The 26,625-nt window shown below is 42.2% G+C and overlaps 1 protein-coding gene across 5 annotated transcripts in view; it reads left to right on the top strand.

Annotated features, from left to right (window-relative positions):
• Eif2b3 (eukaryotic translation initiation factor 2B subunit gamma) overlaps nucleotides 1-26,625 on the top strand; it is an 86,868-nt gene that overhangs the window by 39,658 nt on the left and 20,585 nt on the right. For all 5 annotated transcript variants that reach the window (XM_052717560.1, XM_052717562.1, XM_052717559.1 and 2 more), the window contains 5 exons: nucleotides 3,818-3,929; nucleotides 16,050-16,139; nucleotides 22,722-22,849; nucleotides 24,273-24,463; nucleotides 26,124-26,201. In XM_052717560.1, the coding sequence (XP_052573520.1) occupies nucleotides 3,818-3,929; nucleotides 16,050-16,139; nucleotides 22,722-22,849; nucleotides 24,273-24,463; nucleotides 26,124-26,201 (599 nt within the window). The remainder of the gene's footprint in view (nucleotides 1-3,817; nucleotides 3,930-16,049; nucleotides 16,140-22,721; nucleotides 22,850-24,272; nucleotides 24,464-26,123; nucleotides 26,202-26,625) is intronic.

Here is a 26,625-nt window from a genome sequence, read left to right as displayed (position 1 = left end):
TGGTAGAATTCTGCACTGAAACCAACTGGTCCTGGGCTTTTTTTTTTTTGGTTGGGAGACTTTTGATGACTGTTTCTATTTCCTTAGGGGTTATTGGTCTATTTAAATAGTTTATCTGGTCTTGATTTAACTTTGGTATGTGGTATCTATCCAGAAAATTGTCCATTTCTTCCAGATTTTCCATTTTTGTGGAGTACAGGTTTTTGAAGTATGACCTGATGATTCTCTGGATTTCCTCATCTGTTGTTATGTCTCCCAAATCATTTTGTTTATTTGGGTGCTCTCTCTTTGCCTTTTAGTTAATTTGGCTAGGGGTTTGTCTATCTTGTTGATTTTTTTCAAAGAATCAACTCTTTGTTTCATTGATTCTTTGTATTGTTCTCTTGGTTTCTATTTCATTGATTTCAGCCCTCAATTTCATTATTTCCTGGTGTCTATTTCTCCTGGGTGAGTTTGTTTCTTTTTGTTCTAGAGCTTTCAGTTGTGCTGTTAATTCATTGATATGAGATTTCTCCATCTTCTTTATGTGTGCATTTAGAGCTATGAATTTTCCTCTTAGCACTGATTTCATAGTGTCCCATAAGTTTGAGTATGTTGTACTTTCATTTTCATTGATTTCTAGGAAATCTTTAATTTCTTTATTTCTTCCTTGACCCATTGGTGTTTAAGGTGGGCACTATTCAGTTTCCATGAGATTATAGGCTTTCTATAATTTTTGTTGTTATTGAAGTCTAACTTTAAGGAAATGGTGGTCCGATAAGATACAGGAGGTTATTCCAATGTTTTTGTATCTGTTGAGATTTGCTTTGTGACCAAGCATGTGGTTAATTTTTGAGAAGGTTCCATAGGGTGCTGAGAAAAAGTTATATTCTTTTGTGTTAGGATGAAATGCTCTATAGATAGATATCTTTTAAGTACATTTGAGTCATAACATCTGTTAGGTCCTTTATTTCTTTGTTAAGTTTCAGTCTGGTAGATCTGTCTTTTGGTGAGAGTGTTGTGTTGAAATCTCCCACTACTAATGTGTGGGGTTTGATGTGCGATATAAGCTTTAGTAATGTTTCTTTTATAAATGTGGGTGCCTTTGTATTGGGGGCATAAATGTTCAGAATCAAGACTTCATCTTGGTGGATTTTTCCTGTGATAAATATGTAATGTCCATCCTGATCTCTTTCCAAATGATTTTAGTTTGAAGTCTATTTTATTAGATATTAGGATAACTACACCAGCTTGCTTCTTAGGTCCATTTGATTGGAAAGCCTTTTCCCAGCCCTTTACTCTGAGGTAGTGTCTGTCTTTGAAGTTAAGGTGTGTTTCTTGTATGCAGCAGAAGGATGGATCCTGTTTTCTTATCCATTCTGTTAGTCTGTGTCTTTTTATAGGTGAGTTGAGACCATTGATATTGATGGATATTAATGACCAGTGATTGTTAATTCCTGTTATTTTTTTGTGGTAGTGTTGCATTTTCTTTCTTTGGTATTTGTTGTTGTGGGATTATCTATTGCTTTTCATGGGTGTGTTTAGCTTCTTTAGGTTGGATTTTTCCTTCTAGTGCTTTCTGTAGGGCTGGATTTGTGGATAGGTATTGCTTAAATCTGGCTTTATCATGGAATATTTTTGTTTGGTCCATCTATGGTGATTGAGAGTTTTGCTGGGTATCGTAGTCTGTGTTGGCATCCATGTTCTCTTAGTGTCTATATAACATTTGTCCAGGACCTTCTAGCTTTCATAGTCTCTATTGGGAAGTCTGGTGTTATTCTGATGGGTCTGCTTTTATATGGTACTTGGTCTTTTTCCTTTGCGGCTCTTAATATTTTTTCTTTGTTCTGTATGTTTAGTGTTTTGATTATTATGTGGTGAGGGGACTTTTTTTTTTTTTTTGATCCAGCCTATTCGGTGTTCTGTAAGCTTCTTGTATCTTCATAGGTATTTCTTTAGTTAGGTTAGGAAAGTTTTCTTCTATGATTTTGTTGAATATATTTTCTGTGCCTTTGAGTTGGTATTCTTTTCCTTCTTCTATTCCTATTATTCTTAGGTTTGACCTTTTCATGGTGTCCCAAATTTCTTGGACGTTTTGTGTTACGACTTTTTTGTCTTTAGTATTTTCTTTGACTGACGAATCTATTTTCTCTCTTGTGTCTTCAATGTCAGAGATTCTCTGTTCCATCTCTTGCATTCGGTTGGTTATACTTGCTCCTGTAGTTCCTGTTCGTTTAGTCAGGATTTCTATTTCCAGCATTCCCTCAGTTTGTGTTTTCTTTATTGTCTCAGTTTCAATTTTCAATTCTTGAACTGTTTCCTTCATCTGTTTAATTACTTTTTCTTGGCTTTCTTTGATTTCTTCTAATTTTTTGTTTGTTTTGTCTTCCATTTCTTTAAGGGAATTTTTTATTTCCTCTTTAAGAGAGTTTTTCATTTCCTCTTTAAGGGCCTCTATCATCTTCTTAAAGTCATTTTTAGGATTGATTTCTTCTGCTTCTTCTGCCTTGGTATGTTCAGGTCTTGCAGGTGTAGAATCGCTAGGTTCTGATGTTTTCATATAGGTCTTTATGTTGTTGCCTGTATTTTTGCACTGGCGTCTACTCATCTCTTCCTCTGCTCGGTGTAGGCGGTGTCTGTGTCTGAAGGTCTCTCTTGTTCTAATTGTTTGTCTTGGTCCACTAGGAGTTCTTGGTTAAATCGGTGCTGTTAGGCTCTGTTTCTTCAGGAGCAGCTTAGTCCAGTCAGTGTTGGTGGGTTCTGTCTCAGGGAGCAGTTGTTCCCAGCTGGTGCAGGGTGTGCTTATGGTTCCAGTGGTTGTTAGGTTCGTAGGGGTTGGTTTTTTTTGTTTTGTTTTTGTTTTGTGGGGGGGAGCAGGGAAAGGTAGCTGTCTGGTCCCTGGGACTCTGATGGGTAGGGCCTAGGGGCTAGAGACCTGATCTGCCTGTCTGGAGATGGGGGCTTACCTGTTCCCAGTCAGTATAGGGTAGGCTTATGATCCTGGTGATCTGGTTCAGTGGTTGGGCGGCGCCTTCTTTTGTGTTGTCAGGTCACATTTTGCTCATTCGATGATCTTGTTTCCTCAGACCGCAGACTGTAGGATTCGGAATCCTCTCCTGGATGGATCTCTGCTGAGCAAGTTGTTTAGTAGGGTAATCTCACCAACACCTCCAAGTTGTTTGGTTTTGCAGGATTGGCAACTGGGCCCTGAGTTGGCCTCAGGCAGAGTGTTCGGATCTCATGGAGATGGCTCCTTCCCCGGGTGCTAGGATTAAAGACGTCCCTATTCCAAACTCTTAATCTCCTTGTTTTTCTGGTCTTTATTACAACCGCGTCTTTGCCACCGCTCTGCCTCTGAGGCCACCGCTCTGCCTGCCTCTGCAGCCACTGCCTCCACTCTACCTGATTTTCTGATTTTTAACATTTGCTCCATCCTTTTCTCTCTCTCTCTCTCTACAAATATATATAAAGCTGTATTATTTGGGAACTACTTGAAAATAGGATGCTGCTGAGTCTCCTCTGCTTTTAAATGTGTATTTGTGAGCCACCCCTCCCCCAGATAATAGTCCCTTAAAATTGGAAATTACACTGGTACAGTACTTTCTTTTTTTATTAAAGTTTACCAGTTTACCTAATAATATTCTTTAGAGCAATATAAATACATTTGACCCTTTGTGCTTTAAACTTTGTAGTATGTGGCAGGATGCTCATCTTGACTCCCCTCCTGCCACAGTCCTATTTGATTTAAGAGCAATGTGAGTAGGTCCCCTGCCCCCTGATTAGTCATACAAGCAGGACAACTGGCTTGATCTGATTTTCTTTCTTTTATACGATTCAGTGGAACAGCGTGACTTCGTTGGAGTAGACAGCACAGGAAAAAGGCTGCTCTTTATGGCTAATGAAGCAGACTTGGATGAAGAGCTGGTCATTAAGGGATCCATCCTGCAGAAGTAAGCCCCTGGGGATTGTCTTTTGGCAGTTCTCCTTTTCTGGAAACCACCCACCATGGGAAAGGAGGAATGAAAACTAGATTATACTGTGTGAAATTGAGAAAAGTATGTGAACACTTTCCCCGGAGACAGGACACCAGCTTTTTTCTTCACGGCATGCACTTAGCGTTCCCTCAGGCTTCTCTTACCAAGGTAGAGCCAAGTCCTGCATTGAAGTGGAGCAAAGAGTCTGGGGGTGGGGGGCAGGACTGACTTTCTGACAGAGTTAGAGAGCCTCCTTTGGAAAATGTGCTAGAAAGTGCATAACGTAATTTGCCATCAGTGGTGGTGATGTGACCTTGTTGTTAGGAAACAAAGCTCCAGAAGTTTTACATCTGGAAAATATGAAACTTATCTCACTAAACACAATTCCCTATTCTCTCCCTCCCTATAAGTCCCTGGAAATTACAATTCTACTTTGTTTATCAGTTAATTTGAGTAATTTATATACCTTCTATAAGTGAAATGCTTTGTGTGTGCGTGTGTGTGTGTGTGTGTTTGTGTGTGTGTGTGTGTGTGTGTGTGTTTGTGTGTGTGTGGTTGTGTGGTTGACATTTTATTTTGTATGATATCCTCCAAGTTCATTATGTTGTATCCTATGGACAGAATCCTGTCTTATTTATTATCTATGAAATATGTATTAAGAGCCATTCTTAAACTTTTTTAACAGTTAAATAGTCTATCAATTTAATAAAATATGCAGAACTCAATAATCGTATCACATCCTAGTATCTTGAATGTATTCCATCTACTCCTTTGTTTATTTATTTATTTATCTTGAGATTTACTTTTTTTTTATGTGTGTTGGTGTTTTGCCTGCATGTGTGTCTGTGCACCGTGTACATGCAGTGCCCTTGGAGACTGTAAACGGGCATCGGATCCCCTAGAACTAGAGATAATTACCAATGGTTGTGAGCCACCGTGTGGGTGCTAGGAATAGAACCTGGGTCCTCTGCAAGAGCAGCGATTATTCCTAACCACTGAGCTCTCTCACCAGCCCCTTCATCTCCTTACAGACCAGGATTACCCAACAAAAACTTCTTAGTTTTGTTACCTTAGTTTTTATCTCGCATTTTCCTCCCCAAAGGGTTTTTGCACATATGGTGACTGGTTCCTTTTGTTGGATTAATTTTTTTTTTTTTTGTAATGAAAAGCAAACTTAAGTTTAGTATCCAAAATCTGGCGATAGGACATGTTATCTTTATTATAATCCTGTATTTCTAATGTAAATTCTTTTTTATTTTATTACTATCATTTTGTGTGTGTTCATGTGGGTATGATGTGTGTGCTTTGGCACAAGTACCACGGCACACGTGTGGCGGTCAGAGGGCAGTTGGTTGTGTCAGTTCTCTCCACCTTTCTGTGGTCTGGGGATCGCACTCAGGTGGCCAGGCTTTCATAGCAAGTCCCTTCACCGCCGAGCCTCTCTCCACACTTTATGTGAATTCTGCATGTGTCACTTCCACGGCCTCCTTGTTCCTCTCTTGGCATGCTGTCTGAAGAGTAGCTGGTCAGTCTTCTAGACATAAAGAATGCCAGCTTTCCCCAGGCGTGATGCCAAACACTTTAATCCCGGCACTTGGGAGGCAGAGGCAGGCAGGTGGATCTGTCCAAGGCCAGCGTGGTTGTCTACATAGTGAGTTCCAGGTTTAATATAAAGGTATATATGTAAGTTGACTCCTCAAACTCCAGTAAATAACAATAAAGGGATTTTATTTTAGAAATGTATAAGTCCAGAAGGCTAAAGAAAATCAGTTTCTCTACGCCTCTGTTTGTCCAGATGGATGTAGTTTAGTTATTCTTTAAAGAATTCCTGTTTGGAGGCTGGAGAGATGGCTCAGAGGTTAAGAGCACTGGCTGCTCTTCCAAAGGTCCTGAGTTCAATTCCCAGCAACCACATGGTGGCTCACAACCATCTGTAATGAGATCTGGTGTCCCCTTCTGGCCTGCAGGGATACATGCAGGCAGAACACTATAATAAATAAATAAATCTTAAAAAAAAAAAATTCCTGTTTTATGGCTGGGCAGTGGTGGTACACACTTTTAGTCCCAGCACTTGGGAGGCAGAGGAAGGCGGAGTTTGAGGCCCAGCCTGGTCTACATAGTAAGTTCCAGGACAGCCAGGGCTGCATAGAGAAATCCTGTCTCAAAAAAAAAAAAAAAAAAAAAAAAAAAAAAAAAAAATTTGTTTTATTTCTGACAAACATATGTTTTTAATAGTTCAAAAGTGTAAAGTATTTGTGCCAAACACTTAATAAGAAAATCATGATGCTCTTCCCACCCTGTTATGTGGTTCACTTTTAAATTCTAGACAAAGGGTCAAGGGTGGTTTTTTTGTTTTTTCCTGGAAGGGTAATAAACATATAAAAACAAGCTTTTAAAGATATCTTTTAAAATGAAATAAAATGTTCACAAGTTTATCTTGGAAGGTTTAGGCATTTGCATCTGAGGAGACAAGGACATTTGTCAAGACTGCAAAAAACATGCCAAGTCTATTTTGGGACTAAAGATAATGAAAAATAGTTTAAATTTCAGTTGCTTTGTGTGTGGAGAGTCTTGAAATACTTATCTAAATTAGTATCCCAATTGATAGTTAACCAGCTCTAATTCCTAAAATACCTCTCTCATTTTATGACAAGGACAGGTGACATAGAAGGACTTCTTTCTAGGCCAGAATCTGACAGTTGTGGTAGCACCTTTAATCCCAGCACCCTGGAGGCAGAGGCAGGTGGATCTCTGAATTTGGGGGCCAGCCTGGTCTACACAGAGTTGCAGGACAGCCAGGGTTACATAGAGGAACCCTGTCTCAAGAAAAATAAAAAATAAAAATTTAAAAAAGAAGAAGCAGCAGCTAAAACCCAAAGCACTGGACTTTTATTCTTACTTTTGCATATTTTTTTTTCAGTCTGTAAAGAAACTTGACTAGGAAAACTCTTGTGTCTTTAAACATGACTATATGGACTATAGAGAGCAAGGGAAATCTTCCAGCCTTCTGCCTGTGTGGGAAACATCATCATGTTGCCAGTTCTGATCATGAGTCTTCAGCGGTACAAATGGTACAAATCAGTGTGTTCTTAGCTTCCTTTCTTTTCTTTCCTTTTTTTTTTTTTTTTTTTTTTTTTCTTTGTTTGGTTTGGTTTTTTGTTTTTCAAGTCAGGGTTTCTCTGTGCAGCCCTGGCTGTCCTGGAACTCGAACTTAGAGAGATCTGCCTGCCTTTGCCTCCCGAATGCTACACCTGTCTCTTAGCTTTGTTTTTAAGGTTCTGTTTTCTTGAATATGCTGAATCTGTTACCACCATTCTTCTGTTGTCCAGCTTCCAAAATTTGTAGTTCTCTCTTCTCTTGGTCTTTGTCCTTGTGAATTTATAGCTTTGAATTAAAAACAAGTAAAAACCTTTACTACCATTTTAATGAGTTTTCAGAATACACAGTGATTAATGTCTGTGTTTAATCTTCACTCAGGATTATTTTTCTTTTTATTTATTTATTTTGTCTCTTCCCTTCTCCATTCTCCCCTCTCCTTTTCTGTTCCCTTCGTCTCTTCTCTACACCTACCTTACCCTCCTCTTCCTTCTTCATCATCCAGTTCAGATCTTATGTGTTCAAGCTTCCCTCTCATATCCTTACTTATTCTTGTATTCTATCTACCTGTACAGCCTTCAATTTTCATGATATATATATATATATATATATATGAGAGCTCTATATTATCTATATTAACATTTCGTATTGTGTTGGGGAAGTGCACACTTGCCATGGTGTGTATATATATATATATATATATGTGTGTGTGTGTGTGTGTGTGTGTGTGTGTGTGTGTATATATGAGAGCTCTATATTATCTATATTAACACTTTGTATTGTGTTGGGGAAGTGCACACTTGCCATGATATGCATGTGAAGGTCAGAGGACAGCTTGTGGAGTCAGTTATGTCCTTCCACCATCTGAGTTCTAGGATTCAAACTCAGGTCATCAGGCTTGGCAGTAAGCTCCCTTGACCCCCTCCCCCCATCATCCCATTGCCCTGTAATAGTCTTTTTTGCCTTGTGGTGCTGGAGGATAAACTCAGGGTCTTGTGCATACTAGGCAAGCTCTCTACCACGGAGCTGTATCCCTAGCCCAGCCCTCAACCTTTAGTTACTTTATGCATCTATTTTGTCAACTAATACAAAGATATTTTATTAAATTTTTCAAGGGGCCTATTTTGTGTTGGTATGAATTGGCACCACTTTAAATTAATAGTTCTGGTCTTAATTGAACCCTCAAAACCATGGTGCAATCTTGCTGGTCTCAGACAAGCCTTCTATTCCTTGTAGCAACTATTTTCACCCATCAATCGCTAATAAAAGAAACTATAGCTGCTGCTCCTTCTCAGGGGAAATCCCAGCAGATGATGCTGACCTCCTGATTTCCCAGCATCTGCTCTGCCTACATGCTCCCTGTCACTCATATTCCCCTACAGTTCTGTTTCTGTAGTGTCTGTAGTTCAAGGACCGCTTCCCTTCACTTAGGCTTTTTTTTTTTTTTTTTTTTTCTTCAGACAGGGTTTCTCTGTGTAGCTTTGCGCCTTTCCTGGAACTCACTCGGTAGCCCAGGCTGGCCTCGAACTCACAGAGATCCACCTGGCTCTGCCTCCCAAGTGCTGGGATTGAAGGCGTGCGCCACCGCCGCCCGGCTTCACTTAGGCTTTTTATTCCATGCTCCTCTGCCACCAGTGAAACCTCGCTCCACTATCTCTAGGCTTTCCAGCCTTGTTCTGTTTGTCTTTCCTCCTTACAGCTATGCACTGTTTATAGGATAAAGCACAAATTCCTTAGGTATCAGTCATCTATCCATCCTTCTTCTAACAATTACCCATATCCAACACTACAGCCTTACCACACAACTATGGAGAGCTGCTCAGAATTTTCTGATTTCCACATTAGGTTTTTTATTCTAATGTTTATTTATTTTTTAGTGTATACGAATGTATGTCTGTGTGTGTGGCTTTGTGCACATGAATGCCGGAGGAGGTCAGAAGAGGGCATTGGATTCCCTGGAGCTGGAGTTACAGGCAGTTGTGAGTTGCCTGATGTGGGTTCTAGGAACTGAATTTGGGTCCTCTGGAAGAATAGTACATGCTCCTAACTGCTAAGAGAGAGACACAGACAGACAGACAGACAGACCCAGACAGACGGGGTCTTGCCATATAGGCCGAGCAGGCCTGAAGCTCATTGTGTAACCCAGGGTAGGTTAGGACTTGTGGCAATCCTCCTGTATCAGCTACCTGAGTGCTGGGTTTATAGACATGCCCTGTAGACCAGGCTAGCCATGAATTCACAGAGATCCATCTGCCTCTGCTTCCCAAGTGCTGGGATTAAAGGAGTGCGCCACCATGATTTCTGGCTCCTCTCACCATTCCTGGTAGGTGTCTGCTCTTCTTTCAAGACTCAGCTCAGCTGTCTCCTTTAGGAAGCATGTTGACTCTCCCTGCTGTTGAAAGGGCCGTGCTCCCTTTATACTGTACAGACTTTTGTGGCGACACCTGTAACATCCCTCGGCTCTGCATATGCTTCCTATGAGGGTGGTAATCATACTTTGTATAATAGAAGCCAAATAAATGTGTCAGAAGAAGACAGTAATGGGTCAGGGTGTCATCCTGTATCTGAACGTGAGCTGACAAGGTGTTTGTGTGGCAGAACTGAGACATCTTAGTCTGGTGTGTTACAGGAAAGTCTGGAATGGCTTTGTTTTCACTACAGTCTTTTGGTCAAAGCAGTCCCGTGTCAGATTCACAAAATGGGAAGTGGGACCTACATCCAGATAGACAGAGAGCCTCAGAGCTTCACAGTTGTTGTGAAGAAAGATACAGCAGCTAGGGGCATGTGTCTGTAATCCCAGCACTCTATAGGCTGAGGCAGGAAGATCATGACTTCTGGACCAACTTGGGCTCCATAGAAAGACCATATCTTTTTTTTTTTTTTTTTGAGACAGGGTTTCTCTGTGTAGCTTTGCGCCTTTCCTGGGACTCGATTTGGAGACCAGGCTGGCCTCGAACTCACAGAGATCCGCCTGCCTCTGCCTCCCGAGTGCTGGGATTAAAGGCGTGCGCCACCACCACATGGCTGCGCCACCACCGCCCGGCCCATATCTTTTTTTAAGAAAAAAGGGAGATAACTGTAGTCTTTGAAAAAAAAAAACTAAAATATTAAAAAATAAATAAAACAGGGACTAGAGAGATGGCTCAGAGGTTAAGGGCACTGGCTGTTCTTCCAAAGGTCCTGAGTTCAATTCCCAGCAACCACATGGTGGCTCACAACCATGTATAATGAGATCTGGTGCCCTCTTCTTTGAAAAGACAATTTGGATTATATGGAAAATTAGAGTTGAGTAAAGAAGATGCAGAGAGCAGGTGAAAGGGAAATCTGTGGTAATCCAGGTGGAAATGATGGTAATGTGGACTAGAGTGCTGACACTGGGGTAGGGCGTGGATAAGTTAGAGGAGGGCAGCAGGTAAAGCCTAAGGACCTTGAGACTAAGAAATAGAAAGGTGTCTAGAGTGTCTCACGCTGTGCTTTGGGCATTAAGATGAATGATGTGGTACTGGGGTGTGGCGGGAGATCCAAAGTTCAGTTGGGGGTTTACTGAATTTGAGGGAGTTTTAGATAGAGAACTGGGGCTCAGAGTTTTTTCAGTGTTTTGGTTTTGAGACAGTATACTCTGTAGAGTACAGTGAAATTTTGTAAACACTAATATACAGATATTACTGAGACATGGAAATGGATGAAATCTCTTTGGAAGAGACCGTAGGATGAGAAGAATACAGTAGACCCAGCCTTAAGTTAGCTAAGGGATTTTAAAAATTTATTATATTTATTAAATTTACATGAGTGTTTTGCTTGCATGTATGTATGTGCACCATGTGAGTGCTTGGTGGCCACAGAGGTCTGAAGAAAGGAGAGGATCCCAGGAATTAGAGTTAGAAATCAAGGTATCAAAATTGTCCTGAAAAAAAAAAAAGAAGCCGGGCGGTGGTGGCGCACACCTTTAATTCCAGCACTCGGGAGGCAGAGCCAGGCGGATCTCTGTGAGTTCGAGGCCAGCCTGGGCTACCAAGTGAGTTCCAGGAAAGGCGCAAAGCTACACAGAGAAACCCTGTCTCGAAAAACCAAAAAAAAAAAAAAAAAAAAAAAAAACTGTCCTGAAGTCCCTCAACATTTTATCTGTTGAGTCTTTATCTCTGGTTGGAATGTATGGGGTTTTGTTGTTGTTGTTGTTGTTGTTGTTTGTTTTTAGCTTTTTTTGAGACAGGGTTTCTCTGTGTAGCCCTGGCTATACTGGAACTCTGTAGACCAGGCTGTCCTCGAACTCACAGAGATCTACATGCCTCTGCCTCCCAAATGCTGGGATCAAAGGCTTGTGTCACTATCACCTGGTAGAATGTGTGTCCTTTTAAGTGCCTGCCTTTCTGGATAGCATGCTAATAATATGATAATAAGCCTGAAGCTGTCCTTCCTTAAAGAAGAAAAAAGACACAATGTGGGATAGAATATGTGTGCCATAATTTTCTTACAAAAGTCTATAATTATTATAAGTTTAGGGGGGAAATCTTGACAATTTCAGGAAAGCAGGAAAAATTTTAGAGTAAAAATGGCAATTGAAGCGGGGACTTTAGGGTTTGTATATATTGGGGAAAGGGGGAATACATGGTTAGAAGAAACACTCCAAAAATAACTGCATGACTAGAAGCACAGGAGGAAAAGAAAAGTTTACATAGGGTAGACTGAGTTACTTTCTCTGAGACATAGTACCAAAGTATTCGTGATAAGTAAAAGGAAACCGCCAGGCAGAGGTGACACAGGCCTTTAATTCCAGCACTCGGGAGGCAGAGCCAGGCGGATCTCTGTGAGGCCAGCCTGGTGTACAGAGCAAGATCCAGGACAGGCACCAAAAACTACACAGAGAAACCCTGTCTCAAAAAATAAAATAAAATAAAAGGGAGCCATTCGAGGTTTTTAATCAATAAAAGTGATTACTAATCAGGTGTTTCATTTAGTATTATACATTACACATGGTGGCTCATGTGTATTGCAGCACTTGGGAGGTGGAGGCAGGAGGATCAGGAGTTCAAGGCCACCCTCAGCTACTTAGTAAATTTGAGGCCAGCCTGGATTACATGGACCCTGTGTTACAGTAGACACACACACCTAATATAATTTTATGTCTGGCACTCAAGAGTAATTTACCCAACCATTAAACCAAAAGATGGGGAATATCTGAACAAAGTTGTCTTTGTTTTGTTGTTTGTTTGTTTGTTTGTTTTGAGACAGGGTCTCACTATGTAGACCAGGCCCACCTGGAACTCACAGACATAAATGTAGGCAAAATACCCATACACATAAAATAAAAATTTGTAACTTTTTTTGAACTAAAGTGAGTATAGATATGTTAGTGACAATTAGGATATTTATGCATAAAGGCTGGTAAGATGGCTTAGTAAGTATTTGCTACCAAATCTGATGACCTGCATTTAATCCCTATATCCATATGGTAGAAGAAGAACTGACCCACAAGTTGTCCTCTGACCTCTACACACATACCATAGCACTTTTGTACACACATACACACAAATAAATAAACACATGCATACATAATAAACAATTTTATAAATGAATATGTGGGGCGGAGTAATGGCTTAGCACTTAAGAACACTTGCTGCTCTTTGCAGAGGACCCAACTTCAATTCCCAGCACCCACATGGTGACTTAAAAGTGTCTGTAACTCCAGTTCCAGGGGATCCTACTCTTGTCTTCTGGCTTCTAAGGACACTGCACACACATAGAGCACAGATGTACATGTAGGCAAAATACACATACACATAAAGTAATAAAATGGAAAAAAAATTTTTTTTAAAGATTTATTTATTTATTATGTATACAGCATGTATGACTGCAGGCCAGAAGAGGGCACCAGATCTCATTACAGATGGTTGTGAGCCACCATGTGGTTGCTGGGAATTGAACTCAGGACCTCTGGAAGAGCAATCAGTGCTCTTAACTTCTGAGCCATCTCTCTAGCCAAAATGGAAAATTTTTTAAATAAATAAAAATTTGATTTTTTTTTTCCCAAGATAGAGTTTCTCTGTGCAACAGCTCTGGCAGTCCTGGAATTCACTTTGTAGACCAGACTGGCCTCGAACTCACAGAGATCCACCTGCTTCTGCCTCCAGAGTGCTGGGATTAAAGACAGGGGCCACCATCGCCCAATAAAAGTTTTTTAGAGATTACATGGGCTGCTAAGATGGCTCAGTGATTAGGAATACCAGTTGTCCTGGTAGGACCCAAATTCTGTTCCCAGCACTCACATGGTGGCTTACAGCTGTCTGTAATTCAAGTTTCAAGGGATCCTGTTCCCTTTTCTGTCCTCCAAGAGCACATGGTACACATACATACATGCAGGCAAAACATCATACACATTTAAAAAAAAAAAAAAAAAGGGCCGGGCGGTGGTGGCGCACGCCTTTAATCCCAGCACTCGGGAGGCAGAGCCAGGCGGATCTCTGTGAGTTCGAGGCCAGCCTGGGCTACCAAGTGAGTCCCAGGAAAGGCGCAAAGCTACACAGAGAAACCCTGTCTCGGAAAAAAAAAAAAAAAACTTTGGAAAAAAAAGGAATATATGCATATGACACATTGAAAATTCCTGTCATAAAACTTGAACACACCAGGCAGTGGTAGCACACACCTTTAATCCCAGTACTCGGGAGGTAGAGGCAGGTAGATCTCTGTGCATTCAAGGCCAGCCTGGGAAGGAAGGAAGGAAGGAAGGAGGGAGGGAGGGAGGGAGGGAGGGAGGGATGGATGGGAAAGAAAGAAAGATAGCTAAACTGTTCAACAAGCGTTGGCTCACTTTTTTCATCTAAAGAGTCAAAATCAGTTGTTATGTTGGGTTATGGTGTACACACAATAATTACTGAAAGCTGATGAGAATTCAGACCATACAAGAGACCTGTTATATTATGGTAGTTATAATGACAAAGATCATGTACTGCCTCCAAACTGACTAAACCGACTCAAAAAGAAATAGAAAATCATAATAAACCTTATAACAAGTTTTGAAATGAAATGATAACTAGAAATGTCTCATCAAGGACAGGAAGAGATGACTGAGTGGTTAAGACTGTAGACCGCTCTTACAGATGGCCTGAGTCTGTTCCCAGCACCAGGAACAGATGGCTCACTCCCTGCTACAACTCAGGCTCCAGGACTCCACATCCTCGTTTGGCCTCCTTGGACACCTGCATTCACTTGTACATACTCACATACTGGCACTCATGTGCATATGATTTAAAATAAAATCCTTAAGGAAGAAAAAAAAAATCTCTCATCAAAGAAGATGGCTTCTTCGGTGAATTCTACCCAACATTTAAAAAATAAGTGCGAGTCCCAGGAATAATGGTGCACACCCTAGCTCTTGGGAGATGTCAGGAGGACCAGAAGTTCAAGATCAGCCTCAACTACATAGCCTTGGGTACCCTGTCTCAAAAAGTGTGTGTGTGTGTGTGTGTGTGTGTGTGTGTGTGTGTGTGTGTGTGTGTACACATCTGAGTGTCCAAGTATGGTAGTGCATGCCTATAATGTCAATAATTGGGAAGCTGAGGCATAAGGATTGCTACAAAATCAAAGCCAATGTGAGTGACATAGTGAGATGCTATCTCAAAACAAAAACTAACAAAATTAATAAATAGAACAGTCATAACAATGTACTGTAATAAAAGTTATATAAGTAAATATTTCTTTCAAAAATATCCTATTATGCAGCCGGGTGGTGGCGCATGCCTTTAATCCCAGCACTTGGGAGGCAGAGCCAGGCAGATCTCTGTGAGTTCGAGGACAGCCTGGTCTACAAAGTGAGATCCAGGACAGACACCAAAACACCACAGAGAAACCCTGTCTCGAAAAAACGAAAAAAAAAAAAAATCCTATTATGCTTGTCATGGTAGCACATGCCTTTAATCCCAGAACTCAGGAGGCAGAGGCAGGTAGGTGGATTTCTATGAGTTCAAGGCCATCCTGGTCTATACAGTGAGTTCTAGGCCAACCAGGGCTACATAGTAAGACCTTTGTCTCAAAATAAACAAAATCCTGTTATAACTTCACTTTTTGTCTTTGTTTTTGTTTTTCGAGACAGGGTTTCTCTGTGTAGCCCTGGCTGTCCTAGAACTCACTCTGTAGACCAGGCTGGCCTGGAACTCAGTGATCTGCCTGCCTCTGCCTCCTGAATGCTGGGACTAAAGGCGTGTGCCACCACTGTCCGGCATAACTTCACTTTTTAAAACAAAAAAATTTGAAGGCAATGTTTCACTATGTAACCCTGGCTGCCCTACAACTTACTATGTAGACCAATCTGGCATTGGCTATACAGAGATCTATCTGCCACTGCCTCCGAGCGCTGGGACTGAGGGCATGCACCACCATGCTTGGAATAACTTAAAGGAAACACTTTATGGCTTCTCTTGGGCATATCCAAATTGCCAGCTTCACTGCCTTTGTACATTGGAGCCACTATAAAGTAAAGGCTGCTTGTCCTGTGTTGCTAGGACAGAGGATAACTAAGACGGCTAAAAAGTGACTACTGGACAGGTAGGTAGCACAAAGAATTTAGATTAAACCGAACAAAAGTGAATTTCTCAAGTGAGATGGGACCAGATTTCACCACGTGTGTTTCTAAAAGTATAATTTTTTGATTCCTGGAATTTTCCATTTCATATTATCAGACTGTAGGCAGCTACAATTGTGGAGGATGAAACTGCCAATGAGGGTATACTACTGTAATACCAGTCCTTCACAGTCCTTCCAAAAATAGAGGGCTCCAGGCATACACGTGGTACACTTACATACATGGAAGCAAAAAATCATACGAATAAGCCTAAAAAACCACATTTTTAGAACAAAAAACCTAGCACCCACCATGTTGGTCTCCCCAGGCTGGGATGTGAGCATCATGACTCTGACCCTTCCACCTTTCTGGAGCCCATTACCTGATGATAGACTAACATCCATATTACCTGATCATGAGCCTGTTTTCTCCTGTCCTTCCTACAGGTACCCTAGAATACATTTCCATACAGGCCTCGTGGATGCCCATCTCTACTGCTTGAAGAAATACGTTGTGGATTTCTTAATGGAAAATAGGTAAGAAAGAGGAAGGTGGTGATAAGCCTACAGATTTTGAGCACTCTCTCTCAAACTTTTGTTTTTTATTTTAAACCCACAGTTTTTAACAAGTATAGTTTTTGTTTGTTATTGGTTATATGTATGTGTGTGAGTATGTGTGCATGACTGCAGATGTTCACAGAGGCCAGAGGCATCAGATCCTCTGGAGGTGAAATCCCAGCATTGTGAGCTTAATAACATGGGTCCTAGGGACTGAATCAGGTCTGCTGCAAGAACAGTGTACTCTCCTAACCCGAGTCATGTCTCCAGCCCTTGTTTTGGTTTGGTTTGGTTTTTGATTTTTTGAGGCAGGTTTTCTCTGTGTAGCTCTGACTGTCCTGGAACTCACTCTGTAGACCAGGCTGGCCTCAAATTCAGAGATCAACTTGCTTCTGCTGCCCAAGTGCTGGGATAAAAGGTGTGTGCCAACTGCCCAACTTGCAGCCAGTGTTCTTAAAAAGAAGAGGGAATGCTTTCTTAGTACTATCAAATCGAATGGTGGCTTTTGGGTCCAGGCTGTACAGGCAGGTTTACCCCGAAGCTAGCCTTATCTTGGCTGCTGTCTGTTGTTTTTTGCACATCTGGCAAAGGTAATACAGTGGTGTGTGCTCTGAGGACAAGCCTGAAATGGGGATGACTGTGACTGCTGGCCAGGTCTGCCAAGTGAGACTTCCTCTGCAGTCTCCTCTAACAGAGTGATCCAGAACCTCCACCCAGACTGGCCCCATCACTCAGTCTGTTCCCTTCCCATCTGCCCACATCTCCACCCAGCCTGGTCCCATCACTCAGTCTGTTCCCTTCCCATCTGCCCACATCTCTCACAGTTGCTCGAGTCAGAGTGCACAGAGTAAAAATTAGAAGATTGTGATATAAAGTATATTGAGTCAGGTGTGGTGACTCAGGTCTGTAATTTCAGCACTTGGGAGGTGGAGGCAGAAGGATTGCAAATTTCAGGCCAGCCAACACTACAGGGCAGGTGACCTTGTCTCAAAATAACAACAACAAAAAACTAAAGTGAAAAAATATAACTATGGCACTAAAAACTGAACATGGAGTTATAAATCCTGAAACAAATAGACCATCCAGGTACAGTGGTACATCCCTGCAGTCTAAGGGTACTTTGGAATATTGTGTCCAGCTAGTTAGGTGTTAGCCTTTATTTTAGGCCTAATATCAAGATGTTATGTTCCGCCGGGCGGTGGTGGTGGTGGTGGTGCACACCTTTAATCCCAGCACTCAGGAGGCAGAGCCAGGTGGATCTCTGTGAGTTCGAGGCCAGCCTGCTCTACAGAGTGAGTTCCAGGAAAGACACAAAGCTACACAGAGAAACCCTGTCTCGAAAAACCAAAAAAGAAAAAAAGATGTTATGTTCCACATGGTTCACAATAGCCTTGCCTTGTACCAGTTCTTGGCACAGCTGTGAACAACCTCTGCGGCTAGGCCACCTACACTCTATGGGAATTGATCTGATGCTGAGCGTCAGCAGACGTGGCTGTGACCTGGCAGGAGAGCGTCATGTCTTTTCAGATCGCTTATTCCCTCCCGAGTGTCTGCTGATAGGACCATGTGCCAAGGCTTGCTTGCTTGACCATGCAGTGACAGTTCCGTTTGATCCATGAAGGCCCTAAAATTTTCCAGCTGTCTGTGCTTTGTTACTTCTTGAGAAGAACTGACTTGTTTTCCAGGGGAAGGGACCAGGACTATTTGCTCTCCACATTGTGTGGAGCATTGAAAACAGACACACACACACACACACACACACAAAAAAAAAAAAAAAAAAAAAAAAAAAAAAAAAAAAACCCAACTCTAAGAATGAATGTTGTTTCATTCTTGTATTCATATGGAAATTTTTAATCTCCATCAAAGGATCAAGAGAAAAAAATCCCATTGAAATTCAATACAGGGACTCTTAGCTTACACAGAAATGTTCAAAGATGTTTGATTTGATCTTTTAAAAATAACATAAGACCATGAACTATGTAGCTCCAGGGTTCATCATTTCCTTTACCTCCCTCAGCCTCTGCTTCTCTCTTGCCTTCTTCCTTACGGGGCATGTGTGTGGTCCTGTGTCAGCATGCTGAGTTTCTTTTAGTGGGGCCTCTGGTAAAGAACAGGGACTCATAGCAGCAGTGAGGGGTCTGGTGCTGTTCACTCTGTAACTCCTCCCTCAGACCTCATCTCAGAGTATTGTAACTCATTAGCACTTGTCTGTTTGACCTGCTTTTTCTCCCTTTCCCTTTCTTCTGCCCACTCTACGAATTCCTTTAGGCATTAGAAACAGTGTTTACCAAAGCCTAGCACAGCAACTGACATATAAAAGATGTGTGATAAATACTAAACAAATTAATTAGTGAAAACACACGCTAGTCTCCCATCCACCTCTTTTCATTCTCTTTGCTAAATAAAAGTCAAAAGCATATTGGATGGCAGCGGGTACTTGCCACCAACCCTGAGTTCAATCCCCAGAATCCACATGGCGGAAGGAAAGAGCCTGCTTCTAAAGGCTGTCCTCTAATTTCTACAGACAGTGTGGTATGTGTGTACACACTCACACATGCGGCCCAGGAAAGGGGGAGCACACACACACTGTAGATAAGCAAACAAATGATGTTTAAAAAAACATATTCACTGTACCAAAAATCACGTCCTTTTCTCCCCTGTTAAAGAGGGAGGAGGGAACAGGAGGAGAGGAAGGAGGAGAAACTGGTTGGTATGTAAAATAAATTAAAAAATTAATAATAAAAAAAAGATTCATTAGACCCAACAACCTATTGTCTTTTTTTTCCTTTTTATATCTATTTATTTACTTTTTTTGTTGTTTTTGTTTTTTGTTTTTCTATGTGTATTCTTGACTGTCCTGGAACTCACTCTGTAGACCAAGGTGGCCTTGAACTCACAGAGATGCGCCTGCCTCTGCCTCCCAAGTGCTGGGATTAAAGGTGTGAGCCACCACCACTCAACTTAAGTATTTCCTTATTGAGAGAGAGAAAGAGAGAGTGAGAGTGTGAGAGTGAGTGCCCTCTTTGGGGCATATATACCCTTATATGTATGTGGAAAAGTCTGAGGACTACTTGTAGGAGTTGACTGTCTGTACCGTGTGGACCCTGGGGATGGAATTCAAGTAAGCAGGTGAGCCGTCTCTGCAGCCCCTGACATCCTGTGGTGCCATCAAAAAGAAGCTGCTTCCTGGGAACCAAAAGGGGCAAATGAAGAAGCACTCCAAAGCTCTGGCCAGTCCCCCCTGCTCCTCTCTAGGAGTCATTCTATACATTTATTAACTCTGATCTTGCCCTCAGTCAGTCTAAGCTGATATAATTATATTAAAGTAGGTTGAAGTTAACTTTGTGGAAATTCTTTAACAACCGTTAGTAAGTACAACTTTACAATATTTGGAAACCTGCTCTTCTGAGTAGATGGAATATAAAGTTTCTTAGGAACTACTTAGTGATAAGAATGAATTCTAAATTTGCAGAGAGGCTAGGCTTGGTGGCCCATGCCTTTAATTCCTGCCATCCAGAAAGCTGAGGCAGGAGGATTGGCCACTAGTTCAAGACCAGCCTGGACTACAGTATCTAACCTTGTCTACAAACAAGGTCTACCTTCTCTCAAAAGTAAAAAGATCTAAGGTTATAATTCCATAGTTGAGTGCTTGCTTAGTGTATACAAGCCCTGGGTTCAACCCCCAGTATGAAATAAATAAGTATCAAACATAGTGGCTTATGCTCACAATCCCAGCACTAAGGAGACTGAGGTAAGGGAATCCTAAATTCTGTGCCAGCCTGGGCCACATGTAAGGCTTTTTCTAACAACAGTGTCTCCACAGAGCCAGCCATGACAGTAAAGCCTGTAATCCTAGCCCTTACAAGGTAGAAACAAGAGGATCAGGAATTCAAGGTTGTCCTTGGGTAGCCAGTAGAGGCTCAACTTGAGCTATTAAGACGCTGTCTCCGTATAACAAAAAAACTAAGAAAAATCATCTCCTCCCCTGGACATAGTACCACTCACCTGTAATTCCATTAGTCTGGAAGCTGAACCAGAAGGGTTGCTGAAGCTGGAAGCCAACCTGGGCTGTAGTCTTGGGTCTCCCGGTGCTACAGTCAAAACAGGAGGTTACTTTATTTCATTTTTGTTTGTTTTTAAAGCCTGACCCCATTCTGACCTTGAGTTCCTGAATACCTGTGTTAGTTGATGATAACCTTGACCCTCCTGCCTCTGCCTCCCAACTACTGGGATTATAGGCATACACTACCACCACCACCCGTTTATGAAGATCTAGAGACTAAACCCAGGGCCTGATGAATGCTAGGTGCAGTCTCTCAACTGAGCTACATCCTCCGCCTGTAAACTACATTTTTATAAACCAATGGTAAAAAGAAATTAACTACTTACCAGACCCATGACTCATTGCAATGAACACTTACAAGTAAAGATATGTGACTAAATGGTACACTGTGTGACTCACTGGGCCACACTACAGCTTCCATGTCAAGAATTTTTTTTTTTAAAGATTTATTTATTCATTATGTATACAGATTATGCCTGCATGTATGTCTGCAGACCAGAAGAGGGCATCAGATCTCATTACAGATGGTTGTGAGCCACCATGTGGGTGCTGGGAATTGAACTCAGGTCCTCTGGAAGAACAGCCAGTGCTCTTAACCTCTGAGCCATCTCTCCAGCCCCCAAGAATTGTTTTTATTTGGTGTTTGTTTGGTTGATTGGTTGGTTTGGTTTTGTTTGGTTTTGGTCTCTTTGGTTTTACTTTTAAATTTTGTTTTGTGGGGGAGGTTGCAAGGGCAGGGGGTGAAAAAAAGGGGTCAGGGAGATGAGTGGGGTCAGGGTGCACAGTGTGAATTCCACAGAGTCAATAAGAAGTTAAGTGGTGGGGGAGAAGGGGGGGGCACGAACTATTTAAAAGACACTATGGGGCTGGAGAGATGGCTCAGCAGTTAAGAGCACTGGCTGCTCTTCCAGAGGACCCAAGCTCAAATCCCAGCACCCACATGGCAGCTCACAACTGTCTATAACTACAGTTTCAGGGGATCTGTCACCCTCTTCTGACTTCCACAGGCAATGTACACATGGTGCACATACATGCAGGCAAGAATCCATACAACATAAAATCAAAGTCAATCTTTTAAAAAAAAAAAACTTTAAAGACACTATAATACAAAAAAAGTATATGAAATTCAGGGTTAATCTAGACCAGGGATGCAGTTTAGTGCTTGCCTAAGTGTGTAGATCCTAAATTCACTTTTCAACCATAAAAACAAACAAACAAAAACTAAAAGGAGAAAGGAGGGAGAGAGGGAGGGAGGGAGAGAGGGAGGGACACAAGCAATCAGGCCTTAGTGGTAATGCATACCTGTAATCTCATTTGGGAGACAGATGTAGAAGAATCCTAAGTTCAAGGACAGCCTGGGATAGTTTGAAGCAGGGCTATGCTACCTGAGACTGTGTCTCGGAAAAACAGAAAGAACCGTGTGGCAGTAGAATGGCTCAGCAATTAAGAGCACATGCTACCTTTGCAGAGGCCCAGGTCAGCTCACAATCATTTATAACCCCAGTTCCAGGGGAGCCAGTACCCTCTTCTGAACTCCTCCTACACCAGGCACACATGTAATATGCATATATGTGCAGGCAAAACACTCCTATACATGAAACAAACAAACAAAAAATTTAAGGCCAGGCATGGTGGTGCAGGCCTTTAATCTCAGCACTCAGGAAGCAGAAGCAGGCAGATCTCTCTGACTTCCCGGATAGCCAGAGCTACATAACGAGAGACCCTGTTGCAAGGAAGGAAGGAAGGAAGGAAGGAAGGGCTGTGTTCGTTGGCAAGATTGCTCAGTGGTTAACAGCATTTGCTACTCCTGAGGATCAGGGCTCAGTTCTCAGCACCCACAATGCAGCTCACAAACACCGGTGACTCCAGTTCCAAAGGATCCAATGCCCTCTTCTGGCCTCCACAGACATGTGCAGGCAAAACACCCATACTCATAAAATAAATTAAAATTTTAAAAAAATGTTTTAAGCTAGTTGCATTAATATGTCTGTCATCCCAGTGATGGGGGAGCAGACAGACGCCTTTCTGAAGCTCACTGGGCACCAAACCTAGCTAAATCAGTGAACTCCAGGTAGCAGAGACTCTTCCTCAAAAAGTGAGGTGGAAAGTGACAGAGGAAGACTGACATCAACCCCTGGCCTCTGTGTACATGCACATATGCACCCACAGACACATGTGCGCACACAAACATCATACATGCCCACAAAGAGAGTAGTCTGCTTTCTCATGGATGGTTACCAAGGAGGAATCAGAGCACTGTGTTAGTTACTGCATGCATACATGTGTGAAGATGTACATACATATACTTACCATGTAGCTGGAACTTTGTGGAAGACTATTTTCTGACTTGGCCAAGAAGAGGGATTCTTATATTTTTCCCATTCCCATCCCAACCTTTAAAGAAAATCCAGATCTTTGGCTTTTCCTTGAGTACAAATAGTTTCTGACCCAGAAGGATCCAGGGCGGTTTCTCATATTTGACCACTCTTTTTTTCTAGGTCAATCACTTCTATTCGAAGTGAACTGATTCCATACCTAGTAAGAAAACAGTTTTCCTCCGCTTCCTCGCAGCAGAGGCAGGAAGACAAAGAAGAGGAACTAAAGAAAAAGGAGCTGAAGTCTTTAGGTTGGTGATTGGTTTGGTGCGGTGAGATGGGCAGGGTTGGGAGAACCTTGGGAGAGAATAGCATCCCAAGGTGCTCACTTAAGACAGCCAGGACTTGTCTAGTTTAAAGGACAAAATAGGCTAGCTGGCCTTACTCTGGATACGCTTGATTGGACAGTTAGTTCCTGTACTCTTCAGGGGTAGGCTGATCAAGCATCCAGACCCATTATTTGGTCTATACCTGTTCCCTTAGACCATCGGTCTTAGGACTCTTCCTTAGCACCTCTCAGTTTCCTGGTTCTTCAGGTGTAGGCAGACCTACCACCTTCTGTCAGTGAGCAGAAGGTGATGAAGTATACAATTCCAACCAGAGGCCAACCAGACTGTTCTCTGTGTTACAGTGTCTGGAGATGAAATGTCTTGTTTGCCCTCAAATCCCTGTGTCCCTGCCCCAGTTCTAAACTCACACAGTGATGACAGTGTGGCCTGGTGGTTGCAGACTCAGCATCACAGCCCTGGTTCTGACATCTGTGAGCATCGGCTCTGTGATCTGAGACCGATTACTCAGTCTTCTTACCACAAAATGAAAGGCCTTTAAGATTTGTTACTCTGGGCAGTGGTGGCACACACCTTTGATCCCAGCACTCAGGAGGAAGAGGTAGGCGGATCTCTGTGAGTTCGAGGACAGCCAAGGCTACACAGAGAAACCCTGTCTCAGAAAAAGAAAGAAAGAAAGAAAGAAAGAAAGAAAGAAAGAAAGAAAGAAAGAAAGAGAAAACTAGAATAGTTGCTGTGACTCCAAATGCTGTAGTCACCTGCACATATGCTATGTGCTTTCATGTTTCATGATTTACAGAGGTCATCATTTTATTTTTCTTAATAGTGCTTGATTACTGTTTTTAGGCTTTTGCTTTGTTTGGGAATTTAATTTATTGTTGTTGTTTTGAAATGGGGTCTCATTATGTAGCCTTGACTGCCCTGAACTAATACAGGTGCACCTGCCTCTGGCTCCAGAGTGCTGGGATTAAAGATGGGCGTCACAATGCCAGCCAACCTTGTTTACAGGACCTCTTCTTAAACATTAGTATAGTGCTTATAATCTCTTATAATGCTTACAATATTTCAAGTGTATAAGAAGATCCATTGCCTGTTTTAGTTGACTTGGTCTTTTCAGTTGTGGTGAGATTCCTTAGGGTCCAAGCTTATTGATGAGTTTCAAGGGAAGAAAGAAGTATTAGCTATACCTTCTTCTAAAACTTGACTATGTCTCAGCCAGGAGGAAGAGGCAGGGGGATCTCTGTGAGTTCCAGGCCAGCCCGATCTACATAGCGAGTTTCAGGCTGTCAAGCACTACATACACCTGTCTAAAATCAAACATCCGACTCAATCTGTGTCCCCATGCCGTCTTTCTCTTTTTTGTTTACTCTGGATGTTTGCTCTGAAGATATTTACAGTTTTATAAAAAATGACAACACTCTGACTTTGGCTCCTTATGATGCCTGCTGGAACGCCTTTCGAGGAGACAAGTGGGAAGATTTTTCTAGATCACAGGTGCGCTGCTATGTCCACATCATGAAAGAGGGACTCTGCTCTCGAGTGAGCACACTGGGACTCTACATGGAAGCCAACAGGCAGGTGAGAAGATGGGCTCAAGGACTTCCTGCCCTAGAAACAGACCGAGCTTTTTGTCTTATGTCTTCATTAGGGACAAGGTAACATTCAATCTTCACTCCTGAAGCTTAGCAAGACTTGGAAAGACAGAGAAAAATCCGAAGACAGGAGCTCAGTGGGTCAAGGAAGGGCTAAGATCTCCAGGAAGATTAGCTTCTGAGCTGTGGATGCAGCAGCTCTCCTGTTTGGTTCAGGATGGACATTGGTATAATAACTACTTCCTAAGTAAGCAAACAAGGCCAAGCATGATGGTATACTCCTATAACCCCAGCTCTCCACCGGTGAGACATGCAGTGGAGGCTAGCCTGGGCTATGTAGCAAGTTCCAGACTAGCCATGGTGGCTGACACCTGTAATCCTAGCACTTGGGAGGCAGAAACAGGAGGATTTTGTGTTGAAAGCCTGCTTAGGTAGCATAGCAAGACCTGTGTCGGGAGAGAAAAAGAACAAAACAGATAAATACTGTGTAATCACATAGTTTAGTGTAATAAGACACAGACAGGGCTACACAGAGAAACCCTGTCTCAAAAACAACAACAAAAAGATTAGCTACGGCCATTGTTGGTGGTAGAACTTTGAGAAGTGTCACTGGGAGGTATAACTGAGGTAGGAGGTAGGATAAGATGTAGAGTGATATTTAAAAATATTGTTGAAAACTGAAATTTCTCTGGTTCTTCAATCTTCAAGACTCTTAGTAGGCAGGGTGGTAGTGTACAACTTTAATCCCAGCATTTGGGAGGCAGACATCTCTGAGTTGGAGGCCAGCATAATCTACATAGTGAGTTGCAGGACAGCTAAGGCTACATACAGAGACCCTGTCTCATATAATAACAAACAAAAGACTCATACTAGATGGTGGATGTAACCTCGGCTCCAGACCTTAAGCTGCCTTCAATGTAGATTGGTTATAAATCCAAGGGAACCCCAAACCAGAGCACTATGAGAAAACACAGTTTCCCACTCTTACTCAGGTCTGGAAGCAGGTTTATAAATAGGCTGAGGCTAGAAAGGCATCCTCTGGTGTGTGGCTAGCCTGTGCAGCAGATGGACACACAGGGCCTTGACTAGAGTGTTACAGGGGAAAACTCATGGCAGTGTAACCAGTGCTGACAAGACCTCTCCCAGCTAGCATGGCACCACATACAGTGGTTTGTACAACTGACCTGTGTTGTCTATGCTGGAAAATCACAGATACATATACTCTGTTCCTTCCAAGGAGGTTAGTAGCCAAATTGCCTTGTGCCATCAACCTTCTTTTCATTTCTCATCCTTAGGCAATATTAGTGTAAACTTCTTTTTCTCATTTCTTTGGAAGGACGTAGACTCTTTCTTTGGGTCAGTCCTGATTGTAGAGTTTATCTAATATTGCTCCTCTTCTCACATGGTACATGGTCACAGTAGTCCAGGAAGCAAGAAGAACCCAAAATTATTCAGAGCAGGATTCTTGGTATTCCATGTCCCATTTGACCTCCTTCCCCATGAAATGTTAGAAGAATATCTAGGCTTCTCTGTCCCCTTACCCGACACAGCTGGTTGAGAGTCCTGTCCCTGACTGGGCATTGAGTTCCACCTAAAGTGTTTTTAGGTGTCGTCACATCTTTACAGACCAAACTTCTTTCCTCAAGGTACCCAAATTGTTGTCTGAGCTTTGTCCAGAGGAGTCAATGATCCACCCATCGGCCCAGATTGCCAACAGACACCTGGTAAGTGCTGGGATAAGCAGGACACAGACGGGACCTTCTGAGGGGCACTGAGACTTGTTGAGAATTTAGATTGGAATCCTTCAGCTCTAGACACCATTGCACAGGGAAGTCCCATCTCCACCTTGGTAGTAGTAGAGTCTCACTCAAGAAAACTCCATCAGGCTTAGTAGGCAGGGTGGCGGTGGTAGGCAGGCTAGCTCAGGAGGTAAAGCTATGTGCTGCTAAGTGTGACAATCTGAGTTCAGTCCCTGGAACTCTCATGCTAGAAGGAGAGAAATGACTGACTCTTAATGAGTTGTTCTCTGACTTCCATGCACGTCTTAGCATGCACACATGTGTATACACACACACACACACACACACACACACACACACACACACAAATATAAAAGAAGAACACTTCCTAGCAGGTGTGGTGGCACAT

This window comes from Peromyscus californicus, unplaced genomic scaffold (genome assembly GCF_007827085.1).
Source record: "Peromyscus californicus insignis strain IS unplaced genomic scaffold, ASM782708v3 Scaffold_5__1_contigs__length_169319896, whole genome shotgun sequence".
Lineage (NCBI taxonomy): Eukaryota > Metazoa > Chordata > Mammalia > Rodentia > Cricetidae > Peromyscus > Peromyscus californicus.
Note: the sequence above shows the minus strand (reverse complement) of the source record. Positions and strands in the feature narration are given on the sequence as shown.